This window comes from Abramis brama (genome assembly GCF_963993115.1).
Source record: "Abramis brama genome assembly, chromosome: 16".
In the NCBI taxonomy this organism is placed as follows: Eukaryota; Metazoa; Chordata; class Actinopteri; order Cypriniformes; family Leuciscidae; genus Abramis; species Abramis brama.
In genome coordinates this window covers 22478745-22505728 of record NC_139978.1, presented here as the reverse complement: position 1 = coordinate 22505728, position 26984 = coordinate 22478745, and the positions used below count along the sequence as shown (strand labels likewise).

The 26984-nt window shown below is 37.5% G+C and overlaps 1 protein-coding gene across 5 annotated transcripts in view; it reads right to left on the bottom strand.

The window, feature by feature from the left end:
* The window catches only part of kazna (kazrin, periplakin interacting protein a), a 44445-nt gene that overhangs the window by 1745 nt on the left and 15716 nt on the right, over positions 1 to 26984 (bottom strand). For 2 of the 5 annotated variants that reach the window (XM_084087325.1, XM_084087328.1), the window contains exons 3-15: positions 19475 to 19666; positions 10187 to 10323; positions 9920 to 10090; positions 9643 to 9726; positions 7685 to 7859; positions 7364 to 7548; positions 5827 to 5950; positions 3450 to 3655; positions 3176 to 3294; positions 2438 to 2669; positions 2151 to 2252; positions 1892 to 2058; positions 1633 to 1753 (exon numbers count right to left, since the gene is read on the bottom strand). In XM_084087325.1, coding sequence (XP_083943451.1) covers positions 1633 to 1753; positions 1892 to 2058; positions 2151 to 2252; positions 2438 to 2669; positions 3176 to 3294; positions 3450 to 3655; positions 5827 to 5950; positions 7364 to 7548; positions 7685 to 7859; positions 9643 to 9726; positions 9920 to 10090; positions 10187 to 10323; positions 19475 to 19666 — 2015 coding nt within the window. Of the gene's footprint in view, positions 1 to 1632; positions 1754 to 1891; positions 2059 to 2150; positions 2253 to 2437; positions 2670 to 3175; positions 3295 to 3449; positions 3656 to 5826; positions 5951 to 7363; positions 7549 to 7684; positions 7860 to 9642; positions 9727 to 9919; positions 10091 to 10186; positions 10324 to 19474; positions 19667 to 23448; positions 23629 to 26984 lie in introns of those variants that run through there. The other 3 variants (XM_084087326.1, XM_084087329.1, XM_084087327.1) reach the window with 2 other exon arrangements.

The window sequence follows — 26984 nt, the reverse complement described above, 5'->3', positions numbered from 1 at the left end:
AACTAAAGAGCACAGACCTTGAGAAGAGAACACACAGTGGTTGTGCAAAGAGATTTATGCAAAGGATAAAGTGTTAAAGGACAATTCCAGTGAAAAATGAACCTAGGGGTATTTAACACATGGTTACCGAGTCGATCGTTCCTTGCGATGCGTTTTCATGAAAATCGAATGTATAGAGTTTTATCTTTAAAAACAGATTAGCTCATAGCAGTAGTATATGGGGCATAGAGTAAGTAAAATTAAATCGCTAGTTAATACCACTAACAAGGCTCAAAATAGCCTCACACTAACACGGTAACATAATGAGGGTCCTTACATACAAACCGAAGCATTGAGAACTTTGTAAGTACAGACAGTTTAATAAGAAGATACTTTATAAAGACAGTACATTACGCGTTTACATCCAGGATCCATCTTGGAAAACAGTCTCGACTAATCGAGCCACGAACGCCGTGCTACGTTAGATTTCACAAACGTAACTCCTATCGACCATCTATCCTATCGACGCCGTTCGTGAGCTATACTGTTTTTAAAGATAAAACTCTATACATTCGATTTTCATGAAAACGCATCGCAGGGAACGATCGACTCGGTAACCATGTGTTAAATACCCCTAGGTTCATTTTTCACTGGAATTGTCCTTTAAATGGCTACATTTAAAGGGTTAGTTCACCCAAAAATGAAATTTATCCCATAATTTACTCACCCTCAAGCCACCCTAGGTGTATATGACTCCCATTATAAAGCTTGGAAGAGCCAGGATGTTTTTTAATACAACTCCGATTGTGTTATATACACCTAGGATGGCTTGAGGGTGAGTAAATTATGGGATCATTTTCATTTTTGGGTGAACTAACCCTTCAAGGGGATAGTTGACCTAAAAATTAAACATCATTTACTACGTTCCAAACCTGTATTCATTTTTTTCTTCAGCGGAACATAAAATAAAATATTCTGAAGAACGTTGGGAACCATATAACATTCGAGCCCATTGATTTCCACTGTATGGACAAAAAACACTGAGATATTCTTTCAAAATACCTTATTTTATGTTCAACAGAAAAAAATCATACAGGTTTGGAACAACATGAGTAAATGATGACAGAATAAAAATACTACAATCCATTTTTTATTTAAAAAAATAATAAATATATATATTTGGGGGTGGAGGTACTTAAATGTAATGAGTTTAATGTCATAAAAAATATGATTTAAGGCTCATTCACACCAATAGCAGAGGCCCGACCACAAGTATAATGATAACAGCACAGAGAAACAATATTGTTGGAATCACTTTAAGAACTATTTCCCCCCCAGCTGATGAACGGCACAAACATTCACAACCAATCAGAATATATCCTGCTTCAAAGAGCTCAAGAATTTAAAGCGACAGACGACAAAACTGCAGTGCGCGCTAAGAATAAACAGAGCGATATCATCCGCTGGTGTGGATGCTAATAGTTATCGTTATAGTTATAATTCTTAGAGTGAACGGGCCTTTATTGTCTTTTATAATTAATTATTTCTATCTTTGATGTTGCCATCCATACATGTTCTTGACAGGTTTCAAAAGATTCCCCCCTAAAGTTAGTATGAGATTCAAAAATTTCCGATTCAGGTTTAGTTTTCTACCTTCACCCTCCTTAAAGACTGCTGATCGTCATGAAAACTGGGTGATGAGCTGCTTAGAGAACTTTGTCGGTGGAGTGTGGGTGGAGTCCCCAAAGGTTCAACTTCCTGATCAAGCCCTGCCCTGCAGATACAGACATCTGTTGAGAAATCTGCACCACTCGACTGTCTCTTCATCTCTTGATTTTACAATATATAAAGACACAATTATTATGATTGTGTAGTGTTCTTAGACAGTACTTCAATACTAACAGTGCATTACCTGGCTGCACTGACAAGTGCCTTCATCTCTTCATTGAGGTGATGACGGACCATTTGCTTGTTGCTTGGAATACATAAAGCTGTTGCCATGGTGTCAGAGCTGAAGGAGGGATCCAAAACCATGACAGCACCATGAACCCCACTGTTCTGAAGACTGTCAGCAAACTCCTAAATACAAAGATACATTTTTCTTTTGAGTCTTGAGACATACCAACACCTACACTTTCTCTGTTAGCATTGCTGTTCTCTCTCTTTGGTACCTTCAGATCAATCTCTTTGATCCATTTGATGATGCGATGACAAGTCCACACTACAGGGTCTGTGTTCTGATTCTCACACTCAAATCGTCTGGACTGCAAAATCTGCAGCAAAACAGTATTTGGTTATTTGTTGTTTAGCTTCATTAGCTTACTATAGAGACTTTTTGTTTTTCCAAACTGGGCTTTTCTGATGTGTGTTTGTGACGGTTGTTGTTCCTTTTTGGTAAGGTTTGGTGCCTGTGGGAATTGCCAGGATTGCAGCTTCTGGTTTATGTGTGTGCTTTTACCTCTTTGTCAAAGCTGAGCGTGTGTAGCAGCTGTATTCCCAGTAGCAGGCTGTTCTGGTGGGCTTTTTTAGAAACGTGCATATGTTTCTCTAGGTCGGTGCGTGTGAGTGTACTCAGGAGACGTCCGTCCACAAGGTGAGTGTGGAAGAACTGGGAATATTGAGGGAGACCCACATCCGTCAGCCAGGCCTGAGCCACCCAGTGATGATCCAGATCAGCTGCTTTAGAAAGGCTGAAACACATGGCCACCATAAAGAAAAAGGAAAATAGTTTTAAAATCTAGAAGTAAATGTTTAAAATGCTTTTTATTCATGCTGGTTTCATATGGTTTAGAAAAATATACCACTTACAAGAAAAAGTTATTTAAACGCTTTAAAAATGATAATATTTGACAAGCCTTTTTTATTTTTGGTGGTAATCAACATTATGCCACAAATTTTGTAGTCTGAACTTAACATGTATTGATCTAGTATTATTTTGAAACTTTATTGAATATATCTTTTTTATAGGATAAAAGTACATGTACATCATGATATTTTCAAGAATATCATGAATTATTAACATAATATTGTGCATTATGGTTTTGCGTAGTCACATCACTTGACTTTGACAATTTTAGAAAGGTCAGTGTTTGTGTTATTTTTTAAGTGTCACCTTGACACAGAGCAATAAGGATCTGCAGGGGTCCTTTCTTTCTATGATATAATTTTTATGACTAAAGGTGTATTTATGTCTCACCCATGTCCTGATTCTGCATCCCTGTAGTCTTCAATTGCCAGACGGAGTTTTCTGCGGTGCATTGAATTACTGATACCCAAAACAAATTCTAGGTCCTCATCTGTAAGAACTAATAAGACCTAACAAAACACACCGATATTAATGTGGGATTCTTACATTCTGCACAAAATAGCCTAAAGTATTCAGAGCTGATATGATCATTAATCATGATAATTATAGCCTCATGTTTATGTATAATAAGAGTAGATTGTATAATACAAGGTCACACATCTACCTTCCCACTTTTAACGTTGTCTGAACAGGCCCGTATGTACATCGGCATAGCCATGATCACCTCCAGCCACGCCTGCACGGTTCCTGCACGCCAACGACACATGGGGGCCGTCCGCGCGAGCTCCACCTGCTGAAGCCGATCCAGCTGCTCCTCGCATTCTGATAGGCTCACACTGAGGCGGGCGGGGCTTGATAAACTGTCGGAGTCTAGATTGGTGGATGACGGCAGAGGGGCGGGGCTTAAATGCGAGTAGGTTTTCTCTAATATGAGCATATTCATCGTGTTTTCTTAGGTAAAGACAGGTGTGTTCACGGTACCATAAATACAAAATGTATTAATTCAGTGATATTAAGTTATATAAATGTCTTGTAGTACATTTTTTTTCCATTTATATCACGTTGTTGAACACCACTACTACGTCTGTTAAAGCATCTTGATTTACCAGTAGACGGCAGTACTAAACCGCCTCCAAAACTTCAACCAACCCAAGCCTCCATGGGTGATCCTGTCAGTGTTTGCTTAGATTTAACCTAAAGGGTTTGGGTCCAGAGGTTATAAATTCATGACTGACAAACCAGATGGCTACAGCTAAGTGCTTGTAAAGAGAAAATGTTGTTAGAAAAGACGTAAACAGCTCGTCTAACCTGGTTTTGCCTGAGATTGCTCATCTATTCTACACAAGCCATCCATATATTAAACTGTATTCCCCCCTTTTCTAATAGTGCTTCATTATCAGGATTGTGGAGCTTGCACATCACCAGAAGCTAACGAGGCACTGCAGAGGAAAAAACAATACAGAATTCATAATGCGCCAAACTGACTTTGAGAGCTCCCATCAAGACTTCAAAGTGAGATAAAAAAGAACAAATGGATTAAGCAACCACACACACACACACACACATAAATGCCCCATGTGGTTAAGCATATTTAGTAATGAGTTAATTATGATTACACACACTCTATTACCTGAGATCCATCAGGCAGATGAGGTAGCCAAAGACAAGCTCAGGGAGGCAAAGTGCCAAAACACAATTACAAAGAGCAAAGAACTCAGCCACACGCTGTTCAGTGTTTTTGATTTTATTTCAAAATAGTCTGTAGTTATATAACTTATTACCATTTTCATTTCCATGCCATTTAGAGTTCCATGCTATTCAGCACCAGCCTGAGCCAAAACACAGCAGGGGAAACGAGAGCCGTCTCTCCATCTCCAGCTCATGAAGAACACACTACATGCTCTAAAAAAAACTTGTTTATTTCTTCATTTCATGTCAGTGCAATATTGAAATGTACACAATGGTAAGAATCTGCCACTGAATGATAGCTAGCACTGATTTCAGAAAAATAAAAAAGAGACTATAATTACAACGTTGAATGGTGAAAGGCCCTGTAAAGGCAATCCATTCCTCATTTGGAAAGCAGCATGGGAAGCTACTGTGGAGCTCTATGTCATACCCTGCTTTATTTAAGGTACAGTAATAATTTCCATGACAACTATCCCAAGCTTTTATAACCAATGATCTGAGTTTTGTATTTCCACACTGTTCTCAAATAATTTTTTGCCTCCTGGTTAGTGTTGTTGTGAAGCGATTTGTCAGAGTTAGTGTGTGTTACGGTGGTTATAAATTCTCCTGTGGGAAAGGCAGGGCGAGCCACTGCTCACTAAAGTCACATAACTACATCAAATATCCAAATATCATAATATGCTACAGTTAGACGAATAGATATCTTTTAGATCACAGTGTGAAATGGCACACATCCTTTTTTTTTTGGAGGGTCCTGCTGACTTCCTACAGGAGAGCTCCATCAATATGTTTAACACACAGGTTTAAAAACAGCTGAGACAATGAGCGTTAAATGATATAAAAAGGCATCTGGAAACATTTACAAGCACTGAGTGCACAATGACTATTATTTCACATTCAGCAGTCCTTCAAGTTTCCAGTGAGATGCTAAAGTGGGTAAAAAATGAACACGTGCACACACACACACACACACACACACACACACACACACACACACACACACACACACACACACACACACACACACACACACACACACACACACACACACACACACACACACACACACACACACACACACACAGGGGAGGTTTGGTTCTACTGCGGCACAGTTTGGAATCATTGAACAGTCAGCTTGTGCTCATAAAGACGGGGCAGCGACAGACACACACACACACACACACACACACACACACACACACACACACACACACACACACACACACACACACACACACACACACACACACACACACACACACACACACACACACACACAAATGAGTAGCGGGGCTCTCAGCAGCGTCACCAGTCAGCATCCTCTTCTATGTAGTAGTCGGGTGCATTAGTACCATCAAACAGAGTGGGGTCCAGGGACTTTCTTTGCTTTCCTCGACCGAACACCCGCGACAGAGAGCCCAGACCCATCCTCTCTTTCTTCTTTCTGCGTCTCTGCTCTTCTAGATCCTCTAGAGACTAGAGACAGGGACAAAGAAAGAAATAATAAGTAATAGAAGTAAAGGTGATACATAACCAGCCAGTGTTCAAAACTATCTGCTTGCCTTAGCTCGATTCAAAACGGTAAGCTTGTAATAATGTTTTTAATTTCAGTGGTACTGGTGGATTTCCCCGAGAAATTCGAGCATGTCTTTGCGTCATTACGTCACATCTGTACACATAAAGAAGGTGTCCCGGCTAGTAGGCTATATTGTGTGTGAGGATGTTGGAGGTGGAGATTTATAGCCTTTTCTCACAGCACTTGATATAATTAAAATCAATTTGATGACGGATCCAGAAAGGTTCAAACGACAATCACCAGTGACAACTGGAGATTCACCCGAACAAACGCGAAAGACTTCAGAGAAAAAAAGAGACTGCAACCGGCCCATGCGAAAACAAGGATAAATATCGAAAGGGCATTAAATGTAGTTACGCAATGCTGATGTTGTTAACATTAACAATTTGAGAATAAAGTATAATTTGCACGGTTTGACTTGATACGATAAGCAATCGTCAGATTTAATCGGCGCGATTTACTGCAATACTTTTTTCCCTTAATTGGTCAGAACAAAAGTGGATGTTACTTACTTCTTCAGACGACATTTTACGGTGAAAATTCTTATGTTGGTCATACTTCCAAAAAGTAGAATCTGTGATTCCAAATGACAGTATCCACACCACCAGCGCGGTGATTGACAACCGCACATTCTCCTCAAAACATTGGATTCATCCGCGCTGTGCCATGCTGAGGCACAACGCACGTAAAGTTGATAATTCCGCGAATAACTGCAATTGCAGATTTCAAACAGAGATGGCGACAAAGAGGAAAAACTACGGACTGCAGCTTTAAATTTTGATTGAGTAAATAATATATGCACATTGCATTCTGCACATAACATTTTTAAAAATATTGAATTAATAGAAATTAATAATAATAATAATAATAATAATAATAATGATGATAGTATATAGTAATAACTAGATTACTAATTAACACCATGTATGCAATAATAGTAACACCATATTTTGCACACCTCTTCTGAACAATTAAACACTTCACAACCTAAACCAAGGCATTTATAACAAAAAAAGGTTGCATTTCACCTCTGCTTTAGCTTGTTTCCTAATCTAGCCATTCAATTAACCTATGAATATTGTTTAATATAGTATACTATAAATATTGTTGGCTCTGTGATGAATTGCTATATATTTCGCATTTGTATGTCGCTCTAAATAAAAGAGTCTGTTAAATGAATAAATGTAAATGTATATGTATTTTCAGATTTGGGTATCAGGTAGACAGTATCATGCCACACCACTGTACACGTTTGTGTATTTTTGTAATGCAATGAGTGTCACAGTGAGTTGAATTCTGTGTTTGTGTCTTACATTGCAGAGGGAGTGTGTTCTGTGTCGTGGTGAATCGGATGCCGTTGAGGATCTCTCTCCCTCCATTACTGAGGCGTCTGAGATGACAGACGGTTGTTTCGAGTGACACGGACTGATCCTGGCTGCGGCTGATGACATCATGCTGATGCCATCAGCATCGCAAACGCATGGTGATGCTTTCAGTGCTAACAGACACAAACATATGACTGATTCAGTGAATTTGTTTCAGAATTAGGAGGCTGATTTTAACTCGGGTAATTTCAGCTTGTTCAGATCTTTAAAAAGACAGGTCATTGTATGCATAATGTGTACTGTATGTACCCTGTCTGTCCATTGAGTAGTAAAGGTTTTGTTGACTCTGTCGTATCGCCGCAGTCAGAGGAAGCTCTGCATGCATCGCCCACTCTTGGTTGCCGTTGACGACAGTTTCCGTGGTCATGGCCAGCGAATGTCGCTTAGGAACATCCTTAGTGAGAGTAGCCAAAGACTGTTTTGCCTGGAACACACAAACAGATTTAATTCAATTAGGTCCACTTCTTTGTCCAGAGAGTGTTGTAAACAAGTGTAAAATGTGTGAAAATGAATGCGTAGTACTGCCCAGAATAACTGCTCCAAACGTTTCACAGTAGTGGCAGTCTGGAGCTACAGACAAGTTATTAATAGGCCCACACAGAACTCTGCAGAAAATACTACATATGTCTAAACTTGTTTAATTCTAAACTTGTCAAAATTCTACATCCTTCTTCCCCCCTTATGTGTTAAATCCCATTGTTTTAACATTTTTTGACCAATAAATATCCATGAATCTTCAAGTTGTTCGTGTCTACTGAATTCGGATATTTAAAAAAACACATTTAGAAGCTTTATGCTATATATATATATATATATATATATATATATATATATATATATATATATATATATATATACACACATATATATATACACTTCAGATGCTCACTGTTCACCATGATGGTTTTTATTTGCTTGAAATATGATTGGAAAGAAGGAAAATTTAGTAAAGTGCAACATGTGCAGTGCATGGATTTGAATGGTGGGACTTTTGCAATCATTCTCTCAAAAATTATCAAAAAATTTGGATTTAGATTTATCGGCCAATATATCGGTAATCGGCTGTCAAATATAAAGAATTATCAGTTATCGTTAACGGCCAAAATGTTCATATCGGTGCATCCCTAAATATATATATTTATATACATATACATATATATACACACACTGTTGTGTGTCAGTAGGAAATATCAGTTTACATTTCCAAACATTCCTTTTGCCATTAATTATAATAATCCATTGAGATTTTTGTATGCACAAGTAGTCTGACAACAGCCGGTATATTCCACACAGAGATCTGATCTCACCATCATCAAGTCCATCTGGGAGTCCTCTATGGGACTCGATGTTGGTGAGATCAGATCATACTGGCTGTTGTCAGACTCCTTGTGCATACAAAAATCTCACTGGATTATTAATATGAATGGTAAAGGGAATGTGTGTATTTCTTACTGACACGCTACAAAAAATATATAAATAACGGGCTTAAACCCATTTTTTGGGGTGAAAATACTAACGTGCCAAAGACTTTTGACTATACATATATATATATATACATACACATATATATATATATATATATATATATATATATATATATATATATATATATATATATATACACATATATATATATATATATATATATATATATATATATATATACATACATACATATATACATATATACATATATATATATATATATATATATATATATATATATATATATATATATAATATTTAAATCTATGTTGTTCTTATAAAAACAGGCAAACAATAAAAGTGAATTCTCAGCACTGTTTAATACATTATACCATTTGTAAATAATTTTTGCACATTTCTGCACAACTGTTCCCACAATCGGTGCGCTAAAACCTGCAGATTCCATGTTGGGCAAATAACACCACCACCACCACCACTGCCATGTTCTCCATTATCACTGGGTTAGAATGCTTCCCGAGTTTCTAAACATTCTAATAAACTAGCATGCAGAGAGAAACACACAAACACATTGATACTCACAGCAAGGAAACAGAACTGCACATGCTTTTTCCATTCCATACACACAACGTGTTTGTTCTCAAAACAAAACACACGTGCAACCAATAACATTGTCTAAATTGTGCATATCAGAGAGGGAGTCAACACTGCAGACCAATCAAAAGAGGGACTTGGGGTTGAGTGACAGGCCTGGCTGATCTTACCGACACGGTTTTAGGTGATGCTGGTCTTTCTGGAGATCGAACAAACACGCGACTCTCTAGTTTCTGAGCCATAAAGTTACTCATCTGTTAAAGAAACACACACGTAAACAAAAGCACCCATACACTACTCAACACTAAAGTTTTTGAGCTAGTTGACAGATAGTTTGAAGAAACCAGATAAACACGCATTTCAAATATTTATAAACCCACTCAGCAGACAAGAAGCAGGATATTCTAATGTGTGGTATCCTGTTTTTCTAAATGATGTGTATCTTACCATAGTTAGTTCAGCCTCCAGTTCCTTGATCCTGTTCTCTTTCAGGTCCAGTGCAGAGCGGAGTGCACTTGCATGTTCTGTGGCCTCTTTGGTTTGTCGACGTAGGTCCCACTTCTCCCGCTCTAACATATCCTTTTCCCTTGCCAAGACTCTCACTGCATCCTCACTCTCCTACAACACAAACAAGTTTGTGTATGAATTTATGCATGTTTAAAGTTGCTGTGCAAGTTTTAATGCATAAGACCTGCGAGTATGCCAGAAAAATACTTTTCGGTGTTGCTCGTAGTTGCGTATGAAGTCTCGTAGCTGCTCCTCACGGCTCTCCAGTGTTGTGTAGAGCTGCTGCATCTGATTCACGAGATCAGTCCTCTCCAACCTCAAACGCTTCCGGTCTGCCTTCATTGCTAGGGGGAAAAGAGAGATAAAGATATATAAAAAGTTCCTCAGATGTATTTCCGTAAAGATTAAGCAACAAAGCTGTTTTCAACATCGATAATAATAAGAAGAAATGTTTATTGAGCACCAACCAGCATATTAGAAGGATTTGTGAAGTGACTTGTAATTAAAATTACAATGATATTTCACATTACTGCTTTTAATGTATTTTTGATTAAAATAAAAGCAGCCTTGGTGAACATAAGAGACTACTTTCGAAACCATAAAAACATCTTACTAATCCCAAACCTTTGAGCAGTAGTCTGTTTCCTCAATTTGCATGATTATAGGTATAATTCATATCCATAGCACAAACACCAAAGTTTAATACATAGAGTTATCGATTTAAAATAAATCCTAACCCTAAGTATGAGCAATAGCAATCCTTATTGGAGGCCTTGCGAGCACCAATAATTAAATAACACAAACCAAAAAGAAAGAGAAAACATTATAAGCAATAATGTTTCTTATTATTGAAAATGAAAATACTTGTATTAACTTTGCAATATAGTGTGGTGGATTTTTATAGATAAAATAGTAAACTGTATATTAAACTAACCATGTTTCTAACATCTAACCTTATTTCTCTTTTTAGGCCTAACATGATAACACTTTGAAACACAATGTACTAAAACATTCTGTCCTGTGTTTTTGAATGTTGTATGTTGTGTTGCCATATCCCTTTTACTTTGGTTGTGTGAGTGTAAAAATAGCAAATATGGGAAATGAAACTAGACCGATGACTAAGTTTGAACCTTGTGATTAACAATGAAGTAATCATTAAAACAAAGTTTGTTTTACCTAGTAACAGAAGGGTTTGCATATGAAGAACCAATCAAATTCATATCATTTTGCCATACCTCCTTATTCTTTAAAAAAACCTGTTGTATTCTTTTAGCTGGTGGGATTCTCAATGGAATTTGTCTGAGATCCTCCAGCCTTGCTTCTTCTTGGGAGAGATTCCCTGAGAACTGCTCGGGAACTCTTCCGGCCGTGATTAAAGCATTTAAAGGACATTTGCTGAAGTCTGTTTGTCGATCATTGCTGCGCAGCAAGAAAGCTAGTTAGGGAAAGTTAGTTAGGTAGGTAGACTATATATTAAACGTCGATTGGAGACATTAGGGAACGTCGATTGGAGACGACCCAGGTAGACTATATAGGGAACGTCGGTTGGAGACGACCCAGGTAGACTTAGAGTAGGAAGGGAACGTCGATTGGAGACAACCCAGATAGTTAGGTTTAGGGAAAAATCTACCACAATAGTTTAAAATAATTTTCTAAAATCAAGGTTCTGTGCTCCACTGCTAGTTTTGCTCTGACAAATCAGAAGTGCTTCACAACCTTGACTATTATCAACCTTCTGCTCTGTTTTAAACAGTATGAATTAAAATAATATTCATAATAAGACCTTGTCGAGAGGCCAAGAGAAAGCATGAAGAATATCTGAGATATATGAAAGGGAATTACTCATCTACCCATTATAATGGACCTCAATGTTGATAAAATATTGCTGCTATGAATTCACCTGTCAGTGCAGTTTTATGTAGTAATATTACACCTTAAAGATTTTCTGAAATGTTTTTTACATGTGCTTTTTGGTCTGTGGTCCCGATCAATTTAAAACTATAATACGGTTTAATTTGCATACAACCGTTCCCATTTATACATTACTATTATTCTCTTGATGTCCAAGATGTCCAATCCCTCTCTCTCTCACTCCCTCTTTTTCCTCTTCTAGGGTGTCTCTCTCTCCAGCTGGCTGTGGTTAATATTGTGTGATAACAAAGGCAGTAATTGACTGTTTTAGGTTGTTTGTATAGTCTCTGCTCTGACTTGCAAATTGCAGCTCTTCTTTTCCAAGGACATTGAGTCCATTCACCCACCACTTAAAGACTCATTATACAGGAGCCAAAAGGCACACACACACACACAAAAAAAAACACACACACACACACACACACGAACACCTGGTCGGAGGTGGAGAGAGACTGTGAATAGCAGTGAACATTCAGATCAGTAGATCCTGTAAGCAGAGCTCTTTAATTTTCTCCCAAACAGTGTGTGTTTCATTTAATATTGGAACATGTTCCTTGTCCATTAGCTCACACACAAACCACATTATTAGTTATGAGTTTTCTTTATCCCTCCATCTCTTGCTGCTGTGGATTTCTACAGCAGACATGTACAATGCTCATTTCAAAATTATGATTTTCATAACTGATTTCAGTAAGCCTTCGCAGAATACTGCAGACACACAAAGTCAGCTCTGCTCAGATGAACACAGAAGGCAGCACCCACAATGCAAAGCTGTTTAGGTGAAATTAATGTTCAGGATTGCTATTCAGCTCTCCCTGATCTAGAATATATTCCTGCATTCCTGTCACACTGGGCTTTAATGGTCATTGGAAAAAGTAGACTTCAAGACAAAGTCAGACCAAGGAGGATAGAATCCCTTGATACTTAAGCACTGAGAATATTATGGCAGTTTTGTGGTCAGTGCTGTTCTGATTACTTCTGCATTTCAAGGCTACAGAGCTGAAAAATGAGCAGCAGCACAAAATAAAGAAAGATGAGATATGACATCTAAATCGCTTTGAGGAATATTTTAAATGGTGCAGTCAAAACACCTTTTGCACTTCAAATATACAGTGAGGAAAATAAGTATTTGAACACCCTGCTATTTTGCAAGTTCTCCCACTTAGAAATCATGGAGGGGTCTGAAATTATCATCGTAGGTGCATGTCCACTGTGAGAGACATAATCTAAAAAAAAAATCCAGAAATCACAATGTATGATTTTTTAACTATTTATTTGTATGATACAGCTGCAAATAAGTATTTGAACACCTGAGAAAATCAATGTTAATATTTGGTACAGTAGCCTTTGTTTGCAATTACAGAGGTCAAACGTTTCCTGTAGTTTTTCACCAGGTTTGCACACACTGCAGGAGGGATTTTGGCCCACTCCTCCACACAGATCTTCTCTAGATCAGTCAGGTTTCTGGGCTGTCGCTGAGAAACACGGAGTTTGAGCTCCCTCCAAAGATTCTCTATTGGGTTTAGGTCTGGAGACTGGCTAGGCCACGCCAGAACCTTGATATGCTTCTTACAGAGCCACTCCTTGGTTATCCTGGCTGTGTGCTTCGGGTAGGGCTGAACGATATGGACAAAATTTCATATCTCGATTTTCATGCCAGATATCTCGATATCGATACAATACGATATGACTACGTAAGTAATAAAAAAAACAATACATTTAGAGTTTGTAAAATACACACTGATGTCTATGGAAGAGGTAATAATAATCCTTTCCATTATAATTCGACACGTTTTATTCATATCAGATACACATTGTGTAAGTAACTTCAATGTTTACTCTATTCTATTCCCAGTTCACCAGCCACTTACTTTTAAGTATTTCGGGAGAAGTGGATGAATTCACATGTTGTAAACATAGAGGTTGTAAATCCAACAGATCCGATTCTCTGACCTGCGTCTGCGGCACAAACTAACACGGCGGCGCCCATCGCGCATACAGCTCAACTAACACGATCGTTATAAAGGTGTTTAAACAACAATATACTTCCACTTGCATGTATTTGACAATCGGAATATCAGATATTTCATGCCATAGCTAACACATTTGTGAATATTCTGAATAAAAAAGGAAAAATGACATAAAAGGGCAATTCCACGCAAAACTGTCACATCCATAACGCCAACACAATGCCATTGTATTTAGTTGGCGTTATGGATGTGACATTTTTGCGCGGAATTGCCCAAAAGCAGATCATCATTCATTCAGCGCTGTTGCTGCTGCGGTGTCACGTGACAAGCAATGACGCGTCACCATGGAAACGCCGCCCCCCCTCTCACAATATAGTTCCCACGTCCCTGGTAGTGTGTGCGCGCTGGCTTTAGCGGTGCATTCAAGGGCACTCGTAAAACTGATGTTTGTTGTGACTGCCAGAGTTGTATGCAGGGCGAGCGCGGAGAGGGGAAATCTATATCGTCTATATCGTTGCTTTTTTCGATAGTAATATCTTGAAAGTTCATATCTCGATATAGATACGATAACAATATATCGTTCAGCCCTAGCTTCGGGTCATTGTCATGTTGGAAGACCCAGCCTCGACCCATCTTCAATGCTCTAACTGAGGGAAGGAGGTTGTTCCCCAAAATCTCGCAATACATGGCCCCGGTCATCCTCTCCTTAATACAGTGCAGTCGCCCTGTCCCATGTGCAGAAAAACACCCCCAAAGCATGATGCTACCACCCCCATGCTTCACAGTAGGGATGGTGTTCTTGGGATGGTACTCATCATTCTTCTTCCTCCAAACACGTTTAGTGGAATTATGACCAAAAAGTTCTATTTTGGTCTCATCTGACCACATGACTTTCTCCCATGACTCCTCTGGATCATCCAAATGGTCATTGGCAAACTTAAGACGGGCCTTGACATGTGCTGGTTTAAGCAGGGGAACCTTCCGTGCCATGCATGATTTCAAACCATGACGTCTTAGTGTATTACCAACAGTAACCTTGGAAACGGTGGTCCCAGCTCTTTTCAGGTCATTGACCAGCTCCTCCCGTGTAGTTCTGGGCTGATTTCTCACCTTTCTTAGGATCATTGAGACCCCACGAGGTGAGATCTTGCATGGAGCCCCAGTCCGAGGGAGATTGACAGTCATGTTTAGCTTCTTCCATTTTCTAATGATTGCTCCAACAGTGGACCTTTTTTCACCAAGCTGCTTGGCAATTTCCCCGTAGCCCTTTCCAGCCTTGTGGAGGTGTACAATTTTGTCTCTAGTGTCTTTGGACAGCTCTTTGGTCTTGGCCATGTTAGTAGTTGGATTCTTACTGATTGTATGGGGTGGACAGGTGTCTTTATGCAGCTAACAACCTCAAACAGGTGCATCTAATTTAGGATAATAAATGGAGTGGAGGTGGACATTTTAAAGGCAGACTAACAGGTCTTTGAGGGTCAGAATTCTAGCTGATAGACAGGTGTTCAAATACTTATATGCAGCTGTATCACACAAATAAATAGTTAAAAAATCATATATTGTGATTTCTGGATTTTTTTTTTAGATTATGTCTCTCACAGTGGACATGCACCTACGATGACAATTTCAGACCCCTCCATGATTTCCAAGTGGGAGAACTTGCAAAATAGCAGGGTGTTCAAATACTTATTTTCCTCACTGTATATACTGGATCAAATCACTTGTCTGAGACTCTTATTTAAATATGAGGTATATAATATAATATAATATAAGAATCTAAAACTGCTATTAGGTGGGGTTAAATGTCTAAATGAGTAAGTCATTGAGTCAGTCATTCATTCAATTTGTTGAAATGGCTGATTCATTCAAGAATGAAGTAAATAGGTGTGTATAATTGGTGTATGACATCAAAGTACTGCGAGAGCGAATAGAGAGCAGACGGCTCTGTATGATCTCTAATCTCTCACGCAGTACTTTGATGTCACAAAGTAGCCGGCACAGAGCCGCTTAACGTCGAACACACCTATTAGCTCTCTTTATTAATGGGCCATTAAAGGGGGGGTGAAACACTCAGTTTCAGTCAATCTCATGTTAATCTTGAGTACCTATAGAGTAGTACTGCATCCTTCATATCTCCAAAAAGTCTTTAGTTTTATTATATTTATAAAAGAAAGATAGGCTGTACCGAGTCTTTCCGGAAAAAAACGAGCGGCTGGAGGCGTGCCGTGTGGGCGGTGCTTACGCGCCGATAGTTAACAACACACCGACATTTGAAGCAGTTTGAGTTTTACTCACCGCCTGCGGTTCCAACGCACGACCGTGAACCTTTATCGTTGGGACTGCTAAATCCGGCGTCGAACTGGGCCTTGTTTATAAAACAATAATCGTCGAAATGCAGGGAACAAACAAAGTCCTGTGACTGCAGCGAGCACAGCGCTTAGATGAGGTACTGCTTTCGCTCTCTCGCTCTGGTCTACGGGTGCGCGCGCGCCCTTCCGGGAAAAGAGCCCTTAGGACCGTATAAGGCAGGGAACTACACTGCGACCAAAATGGTCGCATATGCGACCTTCTGAAATGCCATTGCGACCGTAATTTTTAATGGGTCGCAAATGTATCACTGATTATTTTTGTACCTATGTTTTAGGCAATATGCTATGATTTACTATGTGCATTTATTAAAACAGAAATGTGTATTTTAAGAATACGTTTTATAACGCGCTCTGAGCATTCAAAACATCAAGTTGGCTTCAGCCCCGCGACCGTTACTTAGATTAAAACGTAGCCTACCATTGTATCAGTGCTGCGCGAGCTCTCTCTCTCACACAAACACGGACGCGCGCACACACAGAGAGAGAAGATAATTGTAAAATGAAAATTGACGGGCTATAGTTTAACATTTAATATTTAACGTTTAATATTTTAACGTGTTCTAACGTGTGCGTTCCTCAGCGCGTAGCCTACATGTGAAGCTCACATGCACTAAAAGCCTGTCTACCAGCTCCTGGATACTGGACTATCTTTCGAGTCTTATTGTGCTTATACTGTTAAATACACACAAGGTTTACATAAACAAAGTCGGTTATGTCTAAAGTGAAAGCAAACTTGAGAAAACTGAGTAAATCTGCTTGTCAAATGCGTGTATATTAGACGCGTCGCGTTATTAAACACTCTGCCGCTTGTCCTTAAAGGGATAGTTCACCCAAAAATAAAAATTATCTCATCATTTATGCACTCTAATGTTGTTCCAAACCTGTATTAATTTCCTTCTAATATTTTCTAATATTTTTCTAATATTAATATTTTGAAGAATGTGGCTATCCAAACAGTAGCTGGTCCCCATTGACTTCCATAGGAGAAAAATATACAAAGTCACTGGGGTACATCAACTGTTTGGTTACCCACATTCTTCCAAATAACTTTATTTTCAACAGACGAAAGAAACTTATTCGAGTTTAAACCAACTTGAGAGAGTAAATTATGACAATTTGAATTTTTAGGAGAACTATTCCTTTAATGTTAATAAAACAACACAATGCAAAGAGAAAATCACTCACTGCTATTGACTGAAGTAGCTTTAATAAGTATCAACATATACAGTGAAGTCTGTTTTGTTTTATTTTCATATTTGTTCATTTAATTACTTTCTTCAGTGCTACTGTTAAACACACCTACTGTAGCTGAAAACAAAGCACTGTTTATTTAATTTGTATATTAAGTTGTGTATGTGTAATGTCTATCTTTGATCTTAATATTTAATAAAGAAAATAATGACAAATATTTTTATCTTTGCCCGTCTGCCATTTTTTTATTTTTTTATTTTGTTATCTAAGGCTTTGTTTTTAAAATATGGACATTAGTTTGGCTGTAATGCTCAGTCACAAAATAGTAAAACCAACATAAAAAAGAATTGTGATAAAATCGTGAATCGTGATTTTCCTGAAAAAAATCGTGATATGATATTTTTGCCATATCGCCCACCCCTAATTGGAATAATAAATTAAGTAGCCTATATTAATTGTACACAATGTTCCTTTTTTTTTTTTTTTTTTACTGTTTTATGCCATAACAGCAATATTAATATCGGTTATTATTGGTACAATTTTCACATCGGTGCATCACTACTTAAGGGTTCAGGAGTCTGTGCCAACTGTGCCAACCATAGCATGTTGAAATCCATTTTGCACTTTATTGTGTACTGTATGTTTTATTGCAGAAAATCTATCCCAACCAATGTTAAAGAAAACAAAAACAAGAAGGCATGTGGTTTAAAAGATGGCAAGTAAAATAAAAAGCACATCTGTATGCAATACAGTTTCATTATTGTTCATTATTATCCAGAGCGGCTTACTATAAATAATTTGTGCAACCAAATCATGTTTTGGGCCAGTAACTGAAAAAGTTAGTAGCGCAAGTGCCACCAGTGGAAAAGGTTAGTGTAGTTCCCTGGTATAAGGACAGTCCGCCCCATCTGACGTAACACAGGCCCATACTCGAAAAAAACTTTCCGAAACGTGTGACAAACCGGAAGGAGTATTTTTGGTACAGAAATACTCCATCAAACGTACAACTTAATTTTTGAAACTTTGTCCATGTTTAGCATGGGAATCCAACTCTTTAACAGTGTAAAAAACTCAGTATGCATGAAATAGCATTTCACCCTCCCTTTAAATCATTTGTTCACCCAATTGATTCGCTCGAAACGTGTATTCATTCAGTAATAAAACGCCGCTGTTGTGTTGCTCGGAGACGCACAACAGTTCTGCTCTGGCTTTATAGGCAATATATTCGTTGGATTTTTTTTGCAAAAACAGACAATATTGTGTGTAAAATATATCACAATTTTACCTTCTTATTTATTGAACTGTTGTATAAAATCAATATCACATTTGCACTCATGCTTTGAGACAAAGACAGCACTCATGTGATACTGCGCTCGTTACTCGTGTGATATCATATAGGCCTATATATATCAACTCATACATCAACTCATAACTCATACAGGGGTATTTTTATCTTGAATTTTAGGGGTATTCTTACTACATTCCATAGGCTCCATCACGCGGTTAGTTGTTGCCCTGCATCATGTTCATCACCAATCAACTATATGAAATGTAAGATTATCTACATAGGTCTGGGGGTGGGGCCAGGTTTGGTAAATGCTTTAAATTATTTTAACACGTTATTTTTCCATAACCAATTAAATTAATTAACACGTTAAATCAACAGCCCTGCATTTAATAATCAACAATATATAAAGTAAATATATATCAAAGTAAATATATATATAACAATAAAGTAATATAAGGGTATGATATTGGGCTAATGCTGCTCCACAAGTCAATTCATGTAAATGACACGTTAAAAATGTGCCAAAATGAATGCATAAACCATTATAAATCACTCATCAATTAATGAAATCAATAAAGCAATCAAGTACTCCTATTCTTTCCATAATATTTATGAATAGTCTTTGTTTCCCTGAGCAAGTTGGCAGTTAGTTAGCACTAAGCAAGAGGTTTGTGCTTTTGTGTCTATTGTTTATTTCAAAATGACAGGTCTAGGGTAGGCTGAGAGCTGGGGATGAAAGGTCGGGCTCATTGTATTAATTTCCTACCTTGTAATGCCTCCTTTGCTCTGTCCAGCTCCTGCTCTTTCTGTGTTAGCTGAACTCGGACCTGTGAGACAGACAGCAGCTCCACGGAGCATCCTCCTCCTGTCTCCTCCAGCTCACGATTCAACATCTCCCTGACCTGCTTCAGCACCGACACCTCCTCCTGCAGACGCACCACCTCCTCATGCAACAGCACTACAGAGAAAAGGACAAAAAGAGAGAGAATAATTAAACATTATAATGCATCACTGTGATGGTTTCCTGATTTACTTTGCAAAACTGTTGAAGGTTTTTATTATTATTCAGTTATTTACAATCATTGTTATAAGAAGTGGCATGAGCCAAGTGGATTTTTAATGCATGGACATGATTTGACAATGTTAAATGGTCCTGAAATAGTCACACTTCTATTGTTCGTGGTCAAAAATGAGCGCATTGGAAATGAATGGGAAACAAATTTCAACTAGGGGAGGCATTTGGTACTGTGCCCAAACAAAAAGCATTTTTTGAGATATCAACCTCAAATTAGGAACACAACTTGTTTAGATTTATGTTATGAAATTTTTCAGCATTTTTCATATAACTATTTTCAAGTTCACTTAAAAAAAAAAAAAAAAAAAAAACTGTTTTCACGTCAGCAGTAATCTGCCAAGTATTTAAAAATATGAAATCCAAAACATTCAAGATTGATGATAGTTTAACTTGGAAATGTAATTTTCAGGTCCATGCTGAAAAAGTGAATAAATGGATTATAACTACTGCATAAATGTACATTGGTAACATAAAATCTCCTAAAATACAAAATATTAAATAAAATAAAAAACAAGGTCATTTTTGACCGACACGTGTTCTAAAACTTTTCTGTTTCAACTAAATGCAGTTTTTTAACCCAATAAATATATAAATATTATTTTTCTATTTATTCATTTTGCAGTGCCTGCAACCCCTAACCATAACAATAAATCACAATATACCTGAAGAAGTTTATTATAATGACAATTATAATCCAGGATTTGTCTTTTATTGTATATATTTTGGAATAAGGAAATAAATCTTTAAGTATTCCATCAATTTAACTACATACTCAATATGCAAATATTCCTCCTACATTCTGAAACTGCGTTCTGAAACAAGTAGATCCACTCAGCAGGTGTAACTGTAGGACACAAGCATAAGAGCATTCCAGTCATTTCTGCAGAATTTTGCAAAGAGAATCTATAGAAACTGAGTATAGGTAAAGGATGATAGTGATAAAGAAGACACAGTAATCATGCATCTACAGTACAAAACGAAATCACACATTCATCATCTAAATATGCATGATTCTGCACATATGCATACAGAATCACAAAACATCTGCTTACTACAATCTTTGAGCTTTAAATTCTTAAATAGCACTTCTGGATTTACACAAAGAGATAAGTGTGCATACAGACACAGTAATGTGTGAATAAAACCATAAAGACTATAAAACGTAGTCTGTGAGGTGTGTACCAATGTAAAGTGTGTTGTGTGTGTGTGTGTGTGTATGTGTGTGTGTGTGTGTGTGTGTGTGTGTGTGTGTGTGTGTGTGTGTGTGTGTGTGTGTGGCATCCATAATGAGCTTTGACCCATGTCTATATGGCCATGTTTATGAGTTTGAGTTGTTGCCATATTCTGAAGAGTTCAGTTCAGTCACGTGAGAGCTTCAGTTGATGTCTGATTCACTCTCTATCTTTTCTAAACACTGTGAGGAGATCGTGTGAGTTTAAAAAGTTCAACAATCTAATAAACATTCACATCACAGTTGGCTGGTATGGAACAGATGAGGAATCCTAAACATCTGGAGTTCCTCCTTGCCAGAACAGGCTGAAGTCTTGTCACAAGCATCTAATGCAGTTCCAGAGTGTGCTTTAGTTTACTTTCAGACTGCAGATACGAGACAGCACTGCAGATCCGGCAGGCTGTATTACACGGATTAGAGCTGTAAGACCTTAGCATCAACTAATCCAAAAATGAGCCTCTAGAATGCAGATGTGACTCTAGATTAGCTTATGGGTTCAGTGAAGGGTTACAGTTGGCACTAGCCCGTCGTTTCTTGTCCAGACAGGATTTTTTTTTTAAATTATTGTTATGTATTACATGGTGTATGGAGTGAGCTTTTACCTGGACTCTCTGTGCTTGCCATTTTAGGCCTTTAAAAACAGGATATCAGATCTAATTTAAACAAACTGAGCTACAGAAGTAGCCCTCAAAAAAGCAAACACTTCAAACAACGTCCATGGCATGAAATAACAAAATATCAAACCAATTGGTATCTGGAAATTTATTGAATCGTTTATTCCGAAGTACTTTATTTTGAGCAATTTTTCCTGTCAGTTCCACTTAAGTTCCTTCTTTGCAATAGATACCACTTGGTTTCATGTTTTGCTAACCAAGGCAATGACATTAATACATTTTAAGTGTGACTAAGAAAGAAAACAGAATGTGTGGGCTTTTCATGCAATTTAAAGAGTCTTGAGTGTCTTGGCCTTTGAGGACACTACAGAAAAGGGCAGAAATCTGATTGCCACGCTCTAAAGAGTTTGATTAATTCTATTAGTGCAGTCAACCACAAAATGAGTTTGTAAGCTTTAGGGAGATGACTAGAAGAGGACTGATCTTTGGGCTTTTAATTAATATAAAGTAGTGAAGGCAACAAAAAAAAAAAAAGTTAAATAATTAATTAATTAATTAATTAAAGGTGATCAGTCACTGTACTTAAGATACGTTTACTCTAATCTCACAGCAACCATAAACAGCATTTCAAAAAATAACAGTGACTGTCGGCATGAGTGTTGCAGAGTCACATTTGATCAGATGAACGTTTGCATTATACACATGAAGTTTGGACTTGATAATAACGAAGCCGCTGGCTTGTGATGTGTATTTGTTTCTGTTCTGGAAAGCTCGTGCTTCAGTTTATGTACAGTGGGATGAAGCGATGCCAGGCCTGTCCAGTGTGATAAATACAACTCTAGTTTCACCATGCTCCGTGTTATCCATCTTCTGATGGTGGGCTATTTTGATGCAAACAGCTCCACGACAATGCATCACTGCATGTTTTGTCAGCTTTTAAAAATGAATTGTACATTAAACAGAATGATGATGACGACATGTAAAAAAAAAAAAGCCATTCATTTTCTCTTATATTTTCATCATTTATCTGGACAGACAAAAAAGGTTTTCACAATTTTGTCCTGCAGAGTTGAGTGACTCACATAAATCATTTCAGGAAATAAATAAGAATTTTTCAAGCTTTCCTCCTACTTTTAATTAAGTAATGTTTATGTGGAATTACTTCAATGTTCATTTACGGCGTGACACCTCCACATAATAAAAAGAGAGATATTTAGCATTAATAGCATAAACTAAAATTATACAAATTATACATATTTATATTACTGTATAATATAAATAGTTATATACTATATACTATAGTTATATATATTATATACTCAATTATTATTATTATTATTATTATTATTATTATTGTGCACACCATTAAATCTAAAGAAATGATAATCAGCAACAACAATTTTTTGTTTTACGCTTCACAAATATTTACTTTAACTTAAACTCTTGATATACTGTCCATTTGTTAACTATCCAAGTGTGTGTGTGTGTGTGTGTGTGTGTGTGTGTGTGTTTGTGTGAGAGAGAGAGAGAGAGAGAGAGAGAGAGAGAGAGAGAGAGAGAGAGAGAGAGAGAGAGAGAGAGAGAGAGTGAGTGTGTATGTGTGTGTGCATGCATGACTGTGTCTATTTGAATATAAACAAGCCTGATGATGTAACAGTCCATAATTTCTGATGCTTCATTGCATGCATACACATAAATAACCTGAACACACACAAAAACCCTCACTCCATAAAACCAGTCATGCAGCTACAAATAAACTTTTGCTGCTCTCCGTTTCTCTGCAGCCTGAGGGAAACGCTCACGATCACTCGTTTACTCACCCGCATTCACCCCTCGTTCCTCGCTGACATCTCCACACATCAAATGATTGGGATTAAAAGAATCTCAACTATCATCTCCTGAACGGAATCCAACAGCAAGTCAAATTCAAAAGCTCAAACTCCCTCTTCACCTGCCAGGAGCGACTCCACTGGTTTACAGATATTAACTATCCTCAGCCCTCCCTCTCTTTCTCTGCTTAAAAAGGAGGAGCTACAACTGACACCAATGTTCAACACACACACACACACACACACACACACACACACACACACACACACACACACACACACACACACACACACACTGTGCTAAAGGAAAAGAAGGATCTAAGGTCAAGGTGCAGAATTTCAAACAGGTAATGACTCTCTTTTTAAGCATATCCACACACACACACACACACACACACACACACACACACACACACACACACACACTCTCTCTCTCTCTCTCTCTCTCTCTCTCTCTCTCTCACTTGCCAGATTCCGGTAAGAGGAAACCATACACACACACACAGACACACACACTGAAGTTAACAATCAACAACTAACACACTGTTCTCAGAATAAGCCACAGGAAACCCCTGATATTGGCATATATCTCCATTCACTTGTTTTTGTCAATCAGTTTTGATCCAAGTATCTCAGCATGTGAAGGGGGGAGGAAGGGGGGCAAATATAACACACTAAATTGAAAGATGACACTTACACAGCACATGCTCAGTAAAGATAAATTCCCATCTGAGAGAAAGATCTTCAACTGTTTCACTTTGTGAGGAAATTACAATTTTTTTTTTATTTACATTATATGTTTTATTTATGTGATAATTATCACATTATATGTTTTTCCTGTCACTTCTGATTAAATTTAATTCATACTTGCTGAATAAAAGTATTAATTCCTTAAAAAAACAAAAAAAAAAAACAAAAAAAAAAAACGTACTGACCCCAAATTTTTTAACGATACTGTACAGATGTTTCTTATACCAAAAAAAAGGCAGACAGATTTGTAGTAGTCTGTCAGTTATGAGGGATTTTTTTTTACATTTCTTGACTTGGCACATCTTTTTCCCCAAAGTGACCTTTTTTAAAAAATCAGTTTGTATCTCCCTTGGGAATTGAACCCATGACCTTGGTGTTGGCAGTAACAGTTGAGCAGTCTAACAAGCATGCCCAAAAATGTGATTAAGCTCACTAGGTCATACGTGCACACTGACATATTCACTCTGGTACTTACAAACCAAAACTGATTCACACACAAAATATGTGTGTCTGAATATAGCTGTGTTGCTTTTCAACACTGAGCTAAATTTTACAGATCCCTCAGGATGGTTTATCAACACACACATTACACCTGTCAACAGGGTTCACACAAATCCGCTTAACGCACAAACATACAATCCCATTTACGCAAAGGAATGTAAAGTGTGAATAAATGCTGTGCCAACCACGTGAGCGAGTAGATGTGTGGAAGGAAGGAAAGAGAGGAATCAAAGATTTGACTGACAACAATTCAAAGTTGTTCAAAGACAAACAACTGCAGGCTGGAGTCATCTTCTGACAGCGGATAATTCTAGTCTTTGAGTCACAGAAACAGAAGCCCTTACACTTATGAAGTATAATAGACACACTCACAAAAGCCAACATAAATTGACAACGTGACCCAGATGAAAAATCTAAGTTTATCTAAGAGAATAAAAGAGTGATAAATGAGACAACGTTTGTTTAAGAACTGCAGCCACAGTCACTCCCTTTATGGAGATGATGAATCAATGGATTCATAATTTATAACCTTTGATTCAAAGCTAGTGAATAGAGAACCTCAATCAGTTAGAGTCTCTAAGAGTCAACCTGCAGTCAGGGCCAAGAAAACACTGTAAGATAATATGGTAGTGTCTCTCTAACACTCCATCTCTCTCCCTTTTATGACATGTTCAGTAGAGAGTGAATGTGTGCAGTCTCTCATAGCCAGACTGGATCACTGACATAACGTCTGGTCCACATTGTTGAAAGCTATCCTGGCCAAGAACTAGGGCTGGGCAATATGGCACAATATTTTTTTCCATATCATACAAAATTTATATTCATCATCGCAATATCCATTTACTATTAATGGGGAAGGAAATGCTTTCCACATATTTGTTAGACCTTGAGAATGAATGTTAACATGTAAACTTGTTAGTTCACAATTAAACTCCACAGAGTAGCCACCTTTTCATGTAGGGCCCCATGAAATCCATTTTATTTTCCCCTAAATTCTATTTTATTTTTCTAGGATTTTGTGTTTTATGATTTAATACAAATTTATATAAACTTTAACAGTTTAATCAAGCTTTTAAAATGTAATCAAATGAAAATATATCAATTAATTTACAACAAAACATTGGATTTGTATTTCTGTCAAGATGCTTCACAACAAAACTATATAAATGTAAAACATGGATGAAAAAAATATCTTGGTTGTATGATATTCCTTAGAAATAATAATATTATTTTTACTTTGAGAAGTACATTTTGAGTATTTATTTTTTTGTTTAGTGAGTGATATATTTCGGTCATAATTTCTTGAAGTTAAACCGAACTTTTGTTTTGACAGATTGCTGTGAAGATCTTTCAGTTTTAGTTTTAGTTTCAGTGTGTATTTGACGGTAGTTTTTCTCAAATGAAACGGCGAAAAGCTTGTGAAGTGACTCTCAAAGCAGCTCTGAAGTTCATGTGTTCATGTCCTCATATTGAGACTGCAGATGCTAAAAACACTGTGAGCGTCACATGTATGTGAGTTTGTGTATCAGACGAAACCACGGCGTTCATTCACAGAGACACACAGAAATGACTTACTAGCGATATGCACTGACTGGCTGTTATTACGTTTATTTCTGCTGTATGATAGGCTGTTACATTAATCCATATCAAGTAAAAATCTCCAGAGCTTATCATCATTAAGTAAATATCAATATGATATTGTTTATTGCCCAGCCCTACCAAGAACCACCATTTCATTAGATAAAGGTCATTTGACTGACACAAAGTAACTAACCACACTTTTTAGTTTATTTTAGGTGCTGTAAAGCTGAAATCCCTCAATAACAAGGCATCAGAGCTGTGGCGCACTCGGCTGTGCACATGCTCAGGATGCTCAAGGGCTGTCGGCTCATGAGAAAAAAGTTTAATCTGGGACATGTCATGTGCTATCCACTGTCATATAAAAATAAAGGCAAAAACACATCCCCCAAATCCCCCCCGAAAAACAAACCAACCAACAAAAACGGCAAAGAAAATAAACTGGCAGCTCATTCAAATGCACAGCAGTTCTCACTAAGGTTGTAAAGACAATGATGAAATTACCCGAAAATCTCACAAAGCTCACAATTCCAGTAAACAGGGACCGGATTCTCGAAACATTCTTAAGAATAAAAATCTTTTTAACTGCCCATTTCTTCTTGTTTTCGAACTTCTAATCTAAAAAACATTATACGAATATTTGGAATTCCCAAAAACATTTCTTAAGAAAGATCAAATTTATGAAAAAACAAAAATCA